The sequence below is a fragment of the Sesamum indicum genome, linkage group LG14 (genome assembly GCF_000512975.1).
Source record: "Sesamum indicum cultivar Zhongzhi No. 13 linkage group LG14, S_indicum_v1.0, whole genome shotgun sequence".
In the NCBI taxonomy this organism is placed as follows: domain Eukaryota; kingdom Viridiplantae; phylum Streptophyta; class Magnoliopsida; order Lamiales; family Pedaliaceae; genus Sesamum; species Sesamum indicum.
The window spans coordinates 540,052-553,415 of record NC_026158.1 but is presented as its reverse complement, the minus strand read 5'-3'; the positions used below and the strand labels follow the sequence as shown (position 1 = coordinate 553,415).

Sequence of the window (13,364 nt, the reverse complement as noted above, 5' to 3'; positions counted from 1 at the left end):
GCTACTCCTTTGAACCCAGTGCTATTATTGGAACAAAGAAGGTTGCAGCATTTCCTAGTGTGTTTTATTTATGTAATTGAATTAGGGCAATGATTTTGTGATTAATATTATCCAGTTTCTGGATCAACCTCTCTGAAAATCATGATTTTGTGTAGCAGGTTTTTGTTGAGATCATGATGTTTAAGATTATATTTTTATATGTTCTAATCAGCTACTGATTTTTTTTTTTCAATTTTATCGACCACAAACTTGAAAAGTTTTGCTTGAATGATCCCTCCTTGTTCCGACTTTTCAATTTCCTTATTTGTGCGTCTTTTTCTTTTGTGTGTTCTGTGAGTATGTGTGGTGTGTGTGGGGGTGTGTGTGTGCATGTGCGGTGTGTGTGTGTAGTAGAGTTCCATTGAACTAATACGAAGATTTTTTATAAATAAATTTTATGCTCACAAATACTATATTCAAGAGGAATTCGTGTAAGGATTAATTTAATCATGTATCGGGTGTGCGTAGGTGGCTAGTTAATTAAATGGCAGGAATTTCACAAAATTAACTTGGTATTCGATATCTATATAGATAAAAATGCCCTTACATAGATGTACTCGACATAACATAGTTTTGTGTGTTGCCAGGTATAGTTTTATCTATCCATATTAATGTTCAAAACCGAGTTCTGGTATAGAAGAACGCAGTAGTATGAAAGGCGTATAAAGTTCTGAACTAATGCTCTATGACATTGCACAGAAGGAACTCGAGAGTGTCTCAGAATTCAGATCAAAGTGCCGCCATCGTTCTACAAAACTGTAAATCACCAATACTTTCTCTACAGCTCTGTACTCACCAAAGTGTAACATGTAAAAAGGCACCTCTTGTTTTGGGTTCACATTTGAAGTTCCACGCATAAAAGAACGACAGGTTTCGTGAGGCATAGAGAATATTCCTAATTAACTGAGAAGCACCAATTGTATTCCAGCAAGAGCTTCAACACTCAATTTTGAGGAAAAAGAATCACAAGTTGGATACTCCATTACAACTTGTCCTAGAAACCTGAGCTAGCGGGAGATGAGGAAAAGTATATTCAGTATGTCAAACAACAGAATCATTTCAGTTGCACGTTAGGATCCACCTGCTTTCTTGTATCTGTCTAGTGTCTCCATAAACGACCCTGCTTCTTTTGCTCTTGCATCCGCCTGGAGCACAGAGGCAAACAAGTCAGAAGTGTTTCTCAGCATTTCTATACATTTTAATTCGTATTGCACATATGGATACAGTAGAAAAGAGGTTTGCATCTACAAAAACTACTAATGGGAATAAAAAAAGGTTGTGGACAGACTAAAAAGCTGCTAAATAAGTGGTAGGACTCGATCAAACTCGCTGGATGGAGACATCTAAATTGGTGAGATATAAGAGAAACCACATAATCATTCATATGATGACGATTTCAATAACATGATTATTTTCCCCTTTGGAAGGGGAAAAAACCACTCCACCCGACTCCCAACATAAAGAAAGATGTAAGAAGATAAAGATAAAATAATAAGCAGGTACGGAGCAATGAGAGAGTGGGACAAACCATTAGATTGTCATATTATAGAGAACAAGAGGAAACCTGACCTTTGATGCTCTTTGGATCGTTCAATGAACTCTTTAGCAATATCACATCCTTGATATGAAGCTAGAACAGCTCGGATATCAGCTGGTCTATGTCTAGCAACATCTGCACTCAAACAAGTTCAACCGGAGATTTCAACAGAAAATGGTTGGAGAGTAAATGTCACATACTCACAAAGCAAACTAGCGGCAAGATCCAACATTAAAGCATAATCAGAAAACTTACATTCAAGAAATGGAATAAGATCTAAAAGTGCAGTGTCATCTGCTTCCCCTTTCCATGGTTTTACCTCAATACAGTTTTCAGGCTGAAGACTACTTTCTAGAGCATGACCACTAATATATATAACCTTTGCAGGATCTCTATTCAGCATCGAGAGGTCCTGCACAAATAGCAAACACACATAAGGAGAATGTTTGTTGTATGCATAATAGGTGCCAAGAGTGCAATTCATAGCATTATAACCAAAATAAGATAAATCACCCAAGTGAGAAATGAGTCTTCTAGCTCAATTTACTATCAGCATCAAACAAAGATTTGGGTGAAATATTTTCACCACACTAAAGTCTAAAACCCAATCACAAGCGAAAGACAGCAGTTTTGCAACTTAAACAGCAATAATACCCACAATATTATTCATGCAGCTTGCTACCAATCCACAGTCAGGATCAATATCATGAGAGGACAAATGTCTAGACTTCATGCTATAGCATGTCGGAAATACTAATTTTTACAGACTACAAAGAAACAACTCACATCGTGATTTTACGTTCCTTGCTTCTTTAGCAATAGGCCTAATAAAACAAGTAAACAGTTATCTAGTGAGATCTCAAAACTCAAAAGACATGCAACTGATACTTTACAGCTGAAAAAAGCATATCTGAGCAAAAGAATTGAATCGTCTGGTTACCTAATGCCTGTCCAATAGCTGCATCACAATAAAGAGGCAACAAATCCTCAAGAATGTTAACAATCATTTATATTAAATGCCAGAGCCTCTTCAGCAATTTCACTCAATAATCTCACAAGTTTCCATCAATAAAAGCGAGGTTATAAAATATACATAGATTTAACATCCAATTTAAATTATATTTATCATTCGCGGCATTTCACAGTGGAGAATTTTCAAGTAATGTTTACTAATATGGAACTGATGAACTCAACAACTCAAAGACGAATGGATACAATACTGAGTTTGAAAAGCTCGCATGCTTCTGCACACAATGTATCCTGTGTTTCCTTAATTTTACATGTCGGATATACTATAAAATTTTAGTAGTGAGAATATGCATCCATAATTTTCACGCAGTCTGGGGAACAAGTGAATGGATGTACCCTATAGTGCTTGCCATCAATATATCTTGTTGCTCCCCGTGAAAGCCTATACCGGATACAGTGCTTTGTGTCCAATCTTTCAACAACAGGATCAACATACTGTAATGTCAGGACACACGTTAAGAACTATGGGAAAAATAAAAAGAAAAGAAAAAACTAGTAAAATAAAGAAGGAAAAAGTTACCATGTCCTTTCTCTGGAAGGTGAATACTCACCATACTTAGTTGGTCAGAATATACTACAATTTCATAAAATTGAGCTAAATGCTCCAGAAAAGCATCTACACCAGGTCTCTTGAATGTTCTCCACCCTCGGTCACGCTTTAAAAGGTGGAACCAGGGAAAATAATGTTACACAAATGCAGAAGATTATATCAAAACAAACTTGCATTATGAAACAACAAAGAACAGACACATGGCTATAACGATGTGCAAGAAGTGAGGAGCTCAGCGACAAGAAAACGTAGAACATTATACTTAAGCAAAACTATGGTATGAAAAATAATCTAAATCCATAGAAAAGATGAAGCCCGCAATCAGAAACTGAGTTTACTCGAAAATGAAAAATGGCAAGCATATGAGATATACCTTCCAATCAGAATAAATCAACGTCTCATTTAGATCTAGAACAAGGGTAAATACATGCTGCTCCAAAGGGTGCAAATCAGGAAGAAGCTTATCCGATGTAGGTTCAGTAAAACCCTGTAATGCAGCAATAAGACACAAAAAGAGCAAGATGAATAAAGGACAGGGGCAAATTAACTAAATAAGACATTTGCAACAGCAAAGTTATTGGTTGAAACTGCTAATAGTATCTTACTCTGACTTGTTCTTCAGCTAACCTCCTTAGATCAAGATAAATGTCAACCAACTTAGCAGGGACTGCAACACATAAAACGCAAATGGAGTGCAACAAAAAATAAGAGGAAATCTTAATGGCATATTACTGCCAAAATAATCCTTAAGGAACACAGAGCAAAAAGAGCTATTCTATTTTCATGTAGTTAAAGAAGTGTATAGGAAGACTATTGGAATAAAAGACTTTCACCTGTCATTGCAGCAGCTTGCAGATAAGCTTGAAATTTCTGCATAAACAATTTGTTGCAGAGAATTGTTAACTCGTGCTTCTTGATATTAGACACTACTCTAACAAGTAACTCCACATATCCAGAGTTAAATGCTACTAACAAAGCTCACTCATGCAGACATGCAGGCAAGTACTGTTTCTGATAAAAGTAAAATATATCCATGTACTGAAGTTTCCCTATGCTACAAAAAACTCAATCACGGGCATCTCACATCAAAAGGCATCTTAGTTTTGCACAATGGTACTAACGCATTAAATATAACAAAAACCATGTATCAGGATGCCCTAATACATCTCACACCAATTCGATGCTACTTAACTATCCAAATGTTCCAAAACGAGAAATAAATGTGGTAAAGGAGTAGCAACGACCCCCCCCCCCCAACAAAAAAAAAATTGTCCTCCTTGAACATTAACACCAAAAAAAAATATTATCCAAGCCGCTTTAATAGCTTACCTTCCTTCCTCCCATTACCACAACCTCAACTCACACCCCCAATATATGATTAGAAAAATGAACCAATATTCTTACATGTACCACTTGCTCAGGATGTGAACAACATGAAACCACATCAAGTTTGTGAGTGTGACCTGAGTTAACAAAAATATAAAAAGTAAGCAGAAGGATGCTGAGGAGGCGCACATCTAAAGAAGATGCATCATCCCCAGTAGTGTAATTTGCTGATGCACGGAGGGCTTTCGTCTTCTGATCAATCTCATCCAATGAGTAAGCTGCAGACAAACATGTAATCAGTGAATAACTTAAATTCAAACATAATTGTTAGATCAGATTCCCATTTCAAACCAAGATCGAACTCCACATAATTTCCAAAAAGTTCAAATGCCACTCAAGTAAACTCAACGACCAAGGTAGTGCTACAACTAGGCTTTAGCTACACACATTTTCTAGGCAAAACCTATTAATCAAAAGAGTCCAGCCTAAGGTAATAGAAAAAGTGCAGTAAGTGTTAGATTTCGAGAAACATACTTATAAGTTTTTAAGGAGAAAGCATACATAGAAACCTTCTTCGAAGGAGACCATTGGTCGTGGAACATAACAACCAGCAAACATCAGCTCCGACCACTACATACTAAAAAGTCCAAATAGAAACCGTAGTGAGATAAAAGAAAGATACGAACCATAGGTGGCGTAGCCAGCAGTGGCAATACCACCAGTAAGAGCAGCAACGAGGCCGTACTTCAAAACAGTCCACGACTTCTTCCCTGCCTCCGGCGCCGGCGGAGCCGGCGACGGAGGCTCCGGTGTCTGATCGCTGATGATAGACGAAGAGATGATTGGTTCTCTCGGATGTTCATTGGCGACAGGCGAGGAAAATCGACGATCATTCCTCGAAATGATAGAATACAAGCGCGCACGAGTACGGAGTATTGCCGACATTGTCGAAATACCTCTACTGATGTAATTTGGGTTTTGGAATTTCAGACAGAGGGAAAGGAGTTAGGGTTATTAGAGCTCCATGTAATTGTATCCGTAACTTCTAAAGATTATTATATTTTTAAATTCAACTAATTATATTTTGTCACTTAAATTACGATTATTTTTATATTTTGTTATTTAATTTTTTTATATTGATTTACTATTTTAATTTAAAAAATTTGTACCTTGGTATTTATAACATTTTGCAACTAAGTTTTTTGTTAAAAAACAGCACATAAAGCGCATTATAATATTTAAGAGTTATGTAATACGATATTTTATATATATATATATAATCTGTGATGTTTTTTGTGTATAAAAATCAACAAAAAAATGGTTATATATGATAAATTATAAATTTTATAAAATTGATATGGTAAGTTGACACAAAAAAAAAATTAATAGCAAAATTTAAAAATAGATATAATTCAAATGGCAAAATATGATATACCCTTTTCAAATATTCAAATAAAATTGAAGCTTAAGAAATGGATATGAGGAAAGATGTGATTTTAGATTTCGATTTAATGCAATTTACTATATCGTGATATTATAAACGATAAAAAATATTAGTTAGAAAAAATAGTAATTTATTTTTCTATATTTTTCAGACAATAATGTAAATCACTTCATATTAAAAAATACAACAAGCTAAAAAGTTGTTTTATTTAAAAAAAATGCATAGAAATAAATTGTATTTTTTTCATAAATAAATAATTTGTTCAATTATAATATCACAATAGAGTTGTTTACAATTTTTTCCTTTCTATTATTCAAGAATGAATAGAAGTTAAAACTACTCTTTTTCATCAAACATTAAATAATTTATAAGATATTTGAAAATGTATGAAATATTGTAAAACTAATAGAATTTAAAAAAAAAGAGCTTAAGATTAAAAAATAATAATAATAATAAGGAACTTCTAATTATTTTTAAAATTTGAAAAATCTTTCAATATTAATTATTATTGCTCAAATTTTATAAGCTACGTGAACTTATTTCGACCAAAAATAATTTAACATTTTACAAATTTGAAAAATATCTTATGCCATGAATAAATTTATATATTTGTTTAATAAACATCGAAAAACATGATAATTTATTATAATTTACCCTAAATAAAAAGTTAGTTCTACATAATTTTTAAGAACACCTTTACAAAAATTAATCTTTAACATCCAATCGATAAAAGCACTAGCTCATGAGGCTTAACTCAATAAATTGACGAAATTAAGGCATCGTGAATTTAAAATTATAGATTCGCATCCTACCAATGCATGGTTGTTAATTAAATTTAATTATCTAATATTAATAAGTAATATATAATTATTATAATTATCGATTGTTGTTAGATATTAATATTTAGTATTGATATAATTGAATTATTTAATAAATAATGATTGTCACTATCGCTTAAAAAAACTATAAAAGCACATAATTAATTATGAAAAAAATACAATTTACCATCCTATGATATGAGAAATAGTAAAAAAAATATATGTAAAAAATAAAATAATAAATTATTCCCTATATTTAAAAAAAAAAATTACAACCTCTATCTAAACCATTGCTAAAAGTAATTTATTTTATTTTTTGAAATACGTGGAATAATTTATTACTATTTTTTTATAAAAACATATTTGATCATTTCATATATTAATCCTTTAATTATATATTGATTTATGTTCTTAAAAGACGATGTCCAATCCATTTTCTCTGTGTGCGCACAAGTATTACGTTGGGAGGAGTGTGTACTTGGCGTGGCGAATTTATGAATGGACGACAGCACAACCTATGGGCTCATCATGAACTAGAGAAATCTAGATACAGCATTTACGGCAACAACCCCGATATTTCTTGGATTGTTCACCAAGCTATCCCCAGATATTTCACAAACCAGCTATCAATCAACACCGTCAGCTCCCCTTAATATATAGACACCACCTCTTCCAATCACCAACCCAAACAAGCAAAAAAAAACCTAACCTCAAATTCTCACAATCAAATCAAATCGCGATGGCTCTCAACTGGCTTCTCAATTCAGCGTACACAATACTCCTACAGCACTACGCACCGCGCAACGAGCAGACGATATCTGATCCGAAGAATGAGGAGGATCGGCTGAAAATGAATCGCCGGGAGATTGAGAATAAAGTGGGGAGTAGTGGAGGACGGTTCCAGATGCCTCTGCATTACCCGAGGTACGCGAAATCGGATTACGAAAAGATGGAGGAGTGGAAGGTGGACGCGCTGCTCCGGCAGTACGGACTTAGTTTCGATGGTAGTTTGGAGGAGAAGAGGCGGTTCGCCATGGGCGCATTTTTGTGGCCTGATCAGTACTGATCATCATGATTTGGGAATTGAGCGTATTTTGATGTGTTGTAGAGTATAATATGCTACTTGTTAAGGTACAGTCGATGTACTGCTGACTGCTGAGACTGGTGTTATGGGTAGACCTAATAATTTAACCTTTTAGGGATTTTGGTGCCTTTTCCTTAGCTGGTTTGTAATTTGAGTAAATTACAACAGCTCTTGTGAGATTTTTATCATAATTATAATTATTTATATATAATTTAAAATTATAAATATTTTAATAAATACCTATTTGACAATTTATTTTAGAGTTATTCAGTAAAGTATTTATAATTTTTTAAATAATTAAAGTTATTTGAAATTAATATAAATTTTAAAGAAATTTAGTGTAATTCATCTTTATATTTGATAATTTAAAATATATTTTAATAAATACCTATTTGACAATTTATTTTAGAGTTATTCAGTAAAGTATTTATAATTTTTTAAATAATTAAAGTTATTTGAAATTAATATAAATTTTAAAGAAATTTAGTGTAATTCATCTTTATATTTGATAATTTAAGGGATTTTTTTAAAAAAAAATAATATTATTTGTAATAAATGATATAAATTCATGAAATGTGACAAATACCATATGAGCTGAATAAGAATTTATGAAGTTATAAAATTTAATATATTTTAATCTCAATCATTAAATTAATCTTAGACTTTATTAATGCAAAAGTTAGTTCATTTCATGGACATTAATTCTTTTTAGGGTAAATTGTACAATTTTTGTTTTTCTTTAAAGAATGGACATTAACTCTTTTTAGGGTAAATTGTATTCATACTTTAGATTAAAATGCACCAACATTCTCTCTTTTTTACAAAATTATAAATACACATTTTGATGTATTACAAATAACGACATCCCTTATTCATAGGCAAAGCTAACACACACTGCCCATAAAAGATTACACTAACACCCCTCGTGGAATGGAGCTATAATTTTATAAAAAAATATAAGATATTTGTGTATTTAGATCTAATCTGATGGGGGTGTTAATGTAATTTACCATACTTTTTAATTAATAAGCATTGTTCAATTTTTAACTTTATTTGAATTATATATTAATTATATAACAAATATAACACATTTGTAATCTGATTTGATTGGGTGGATCTGTATTCCTTTTGAGTACTAGACATGGTCGTTTTGTAAAATATTATTTTAATTATATGATAAGTATAATATATTTATCATTTTATTTAAAATAAATTACAACAGACTTTTTTGTGATTTTATCATAATTACATATACCCTTTTGTTATTTGAAAAATTACAAATATTTCCCTTAAAATTAATATCAGTCTAATAAATACCTTTTTATAACAGTTCATTGCAGGGGATATTTTTTTAGACTATTATTCATTTAGAGGAGTATTTAAAATTTTTCAGTAACAAAAGAGTGTTATAATTACGACAAATCTGGTAACAACCTTTGACAGTTTATAAGTGTAATTTTTAATTGGATGTGTTATTTATTTACTGAGTACAACTTTTGGGCAAGTGGATCTCGTTTTAGAAACGTCACCTTTTGTTGAAAATATATACCAATTTGAAAAAAAATCGAACATGGCCTAAGTTATTCCACAAACTATTAATACTAAGTTTCACAAAAATTGCTTTCTTGATTATATCATTACCTCAAAATTTTAACTTTTTGATCTAACTCTAAATTTAATGAAGCCCATTATGTCTAATAATCCTAATCAGTTTGCACGAAAAAAAATTAATTATAACCCTCTAATATTTAAATCAATAAAATCATTTTTTGGTAACGAAAGTTAGGGATCCAGGGGGCATAAATTTATAGGTATGTCCAAATTTTACAATTACATGTGAATACTAGTATAATTTTAATCGCATGACTGTAATAAATCGACACATACTTGAGTCTAGGGGTGGCAGATTCGTCGAGCCAGCTCGAGCTCGAGCTCGAGCTCATATTTGGCTGTTCACCAGCTCGCGAGCCAGGTGAATATTTTTTTATTTTTTTTATATATTTTTTTATTTGAATTTTTTATATATTTAATTTTATATTTAATATTTGATTAGTTTTATAATTAAAATTGACCATATATTATAATTATTAATCAATATCATACATTTTATTTAGTAATAAATTATGGTACTTTTATTTATACATTTAATCTTTATATAAAAATAAATTTAATCAACAACTTAGTAAATTATAATTTTTTATAATTAAAATTATTATTTAATATGACATATATAGACTTTATGTTATATTTTAATATATATTTGTTTTACGTTATATTTTTCTTAATTGACAATTAATTCACTTATAATTTTTTATTATTTATAAATTTATGTCAAGATTTAGTAATTCCTATGAATTAATCTAAAAATTATAATAATAATAATAATAACAACAACAATAATAATAATGATGATGATGATGGTGGTGGTAGTTGAACAATTCTAATTATTATTTTATTATATATATAATGAGATTAAAAATTTAATCAATAAGTACGATATCTTAAAATCCAGACACCTAATTCATACGAAATTTAAATATATACAAGATTGTGCCCATTAGATCATATCCGATGGTATGATTTAAAATCACATGGCCTGATTCAACGATACACCGTCTTGAATGATTACTCTTATGTTTCGAGTACGATATCTCAACATCCGTATATCCAATAAATCTAAAATTTTACCAAATGTATTTTTTTGTAAGTTTTATCATATCTAACGGTCAGATCTGAATTTTGATGGCCCGATTAACCCATATTTTTCAACAATGTAAGATGATAGTTACATCAATGTTATACTAACATTTATAAATACATAAATTTTGCAAATTGTTAACATATATTAATTTCAACTATATCTATGTAACAATTTGATTATTCGATTTTATTATTTAAAATAATAATAATAATAATGATGATGATGATGATGGTTGAACAATTCTAATTATTATTGAAATTTTATATATAATGAGATTAAAAAGTTTAATCAATATTTATGAAATTTTAAAATTCGGGCACCCGATTCATACGAAATTTAAATATATACAAGACTGTATCAATTAGATCATATCAGACGGTATGATTTAAATCATATCAGACGGTATGAACATAATTAACTATATCTATGTAAAATTTTATGATTCGATCTCATGATTTAAAGCAATAATAATAATAATAATAATGATGATGATTCGAGCTGTCGAGCTTGGCGAGCTCGAGTTGAGCTCATCGGCTCAAGTTTGAGCTCGAGAATACATTGTCGAGCTCGAGCTCGAGCTTAACCTCAGCCAGCTCGTCGAGCTCGAGCTCGAGCTCGAAGATCCTGAGTACGAGCTCGACAAAAATGGTCGAGCTCGACTCGTTGACAGGCCTACTTGAGTCCAGTCTTGGTGGGAATTGGGTAGGTACGATCCCAATATTTTACATACACATCTAGGACTAATTAAGATATATACAAAATTTCTTTATGAAAGGTCTTGTATTCGAATCTCAAGTGAATGCACGGGTGTAAAAAATTAAAAATAATTTTAGAAAAAGATAAACACATCACTAAAAAGAATAGATCTTAAAATTTACAAACAAATTAAATTTTTCATTTGCAATTAATATGAGACGGTGTCAGCATTATCGACCACATTCCTAAAGTACTATTTCAATCAAACCATATTTTAGTGGAATTTTTCATTATTCATAGATGCACACACATTTATATATATATATATATATATGGATATGGTTTAGCCCTAATTCTATCAACCATAATTGAAACTTGTTGATCTCTGATCCATGCATCTGATTTTGTGGGTCAATTTGAACAAATGGACGCCTAAAATTGAACAAGCAAATGAAAGTGCAGCATACCCACACCCTACGCACACATGCATGCTCATGAATCATCACAAGCTCACAACAAAACGGCATGTACATCTCCTCCTAATTATTATCCTCTACTTTCTTTTTGTTCCTCTTTGGATTTTTATTGCAAATAAATATATATTTTATATATATAATGTATTTATATTTTAAATATACAATTTATGTAAATTTTATACGCTTATTATTTATGTGATGGTACATAAATATTCCTTCTATTTTTATAAATGGTATACTTGAAAATAAAAGTGAAAAGCACAATAAGCCAGAATTTGAAGTGTTCGAAAAAATAATTTAATATTTATAATTTTTTCAGCAAGAGTTGGAGAAGTACGTACTTGAATTCCATATAACTTTTGCCCCCCTCCCCATAAAAAAATCAACTTAATTTAAGTAGTTTAAATTAAAAAATTATAAATTCGAAAAATACTTTTAGACCAAAAAACTGATAAGCACTTATATTTATTTTTTTTTTCTAAAAAATATAATTAGGGATTTTTTTTTTTGTACAATGGGGTGGGGGGTCGGGGCAGACTTAATCTGAGATTCGTATTTTTTTTCAAGGAGAGTGATGCTAACTTAACTAATTGTTTGATGGTAGACGTTGGTGTATGTGTTCTTAATCAATTCCCACGTCTATATAAGGCAACCCATCCGTCGCTCTTTTTCCACCCTAATTCCTCACATTCTTGAAACGTACAAATGGAGCGCACCAACGTCAAAAGTTGGAGCAAACTGCTACTGTTTTCCGTCTCAATGCTGTCGCTTCTGCTTTCCTTCTTTTCTTTGATGTACTCTCAAAATTTGAGCTTCTTTTCTTCACACTATTTTGACCTCTTGAGAAGTACCATAATGAACAAAAACTACCTGTTCCTCATATGCAATGGGCTGCTGGTTTTTCTGGCAAAAACCTCCGGTTCCGACGTTGGTTCGCTCCCGGACTTTGGTCTCGACGACATGTCGCAGAAGAGCAGTGGCGACGGTTCCCAAATGGCATCTGATTCAGAAGCGACGGTTTTGGAGACGGACATGGCGGCGGATGAGACTAAAGAATCGGAACAGTATGAAGAGGAGAATGATGAAGCCGGAGATCAGTCTGCATATTGCTCGGCGGCAGCAGAAGTTTCAGTTTTAGTGACGGATGATAGCGAGCAAGATGAACAAATTGATGGAAGTGAAGCTACGGATTGCGGGCTTCTTCACAGTGACAAAGACCTTTACGACAACGACCACGAAGAAGAGATAGAGAAGTTGAGCATGGAAGAACTGAACCAGAAATTTGAAGATTTCATAAGGAAGATGAAGGAGGAGATGAGGATTACTGAAGCTAGACAACAACTGGTTTTGGTCAACTAAATCATGTCCTAATTTTAGAACTTCAATTTAGAGTATTTACCCTTTCTTTAAAAAAAAATAAAAATTTTAGGATCAAAAATGATTCTCCAATCCCTTTATAACTTTATAACTCGAACTTATGACATATCATTAACAGGAATAAGGTTCAGTATTATAGGCAACTCGATCGTTCGTAAGTTGTCATCAACGTCTTAGTACTAGCTGAGTAGATGTACAAAAATGCTTCAATTTTCGCGTCTTCTTCACTTTTATTTTATGCATCTATTGGTAAATTTTGAATGTGTGCAAAGGGTTCTGATCGGGCT

At 31.7% G+C, this 13,364-nt stretch overlaps 3 protein-coding genes across 4 annotated transcripts; 2 read left to right on the top strand and 1 right to left on the bottom strand.

Annotated features, from left to right (window-relative positions):
* Positions 703-5,515, bottom strand: LOC105176606 (mitochondrial import inner membrane translocase subunit TIM50-like). 2 transcript variants are annotated; one of them, XM_020698733.1, is made up of 10 exons: positions 5,168-5,515; positions 4,560-4,759; positions 3,989-4,025; positions 3,761-3,822; positions 3,529-3,642; positions 3,157-3,261; positions 2,942-3,040; positions 1,832-1,988; positions 1,609-1,711; positions 703-1,184 (listed from the first exon to the last, which is right to left on the bottom strand). In XM_020698733.1, the coding sequence occupies exons 1-10, from the start codon at positions 5,424-5,426 to the stop codon at positions 1,139-1,141; spliced, it is 1,182 nt and encodes a 393-aa protein (XP_020554392.1). In that variant the 5' UTR covers positions 5,427-5,515; the 3' UTR covers positions 703-1,138. The 2 variants fall into 2 exon arrangements, with proteins under 2 accessions (XP_020554392.1, XP_011097776.1); XM_011099474.2 differs by having other exon boundaries at positions 4,671-4,759; positions 5,168-5,513.
* Positions 7,259-8,048, top strand: LOC105176605. The gene has a single exon (XM_011099473.2). The coding sequence runs from the start codon at positions 7,483-7,485 to the stop codon at positions 7,807-7,809; it is 327 nt and encodes a 108-aa protein (XP_011097775.1). The 5' UTR covers positions 7,259-7,482; the 3' UTR covers positions 7,810-8,048.
* On the top strand, positions 12,556-13,059 carry LOC105176629. Its single transcript, XM_011099501.1, has one exon. The coding sequence runs from the start codon at positions 12,556-12,558 to the stop codon at positions 13,057-13,059; it is 504 nt and encodes a 167-aa protein (XP_011097803.1).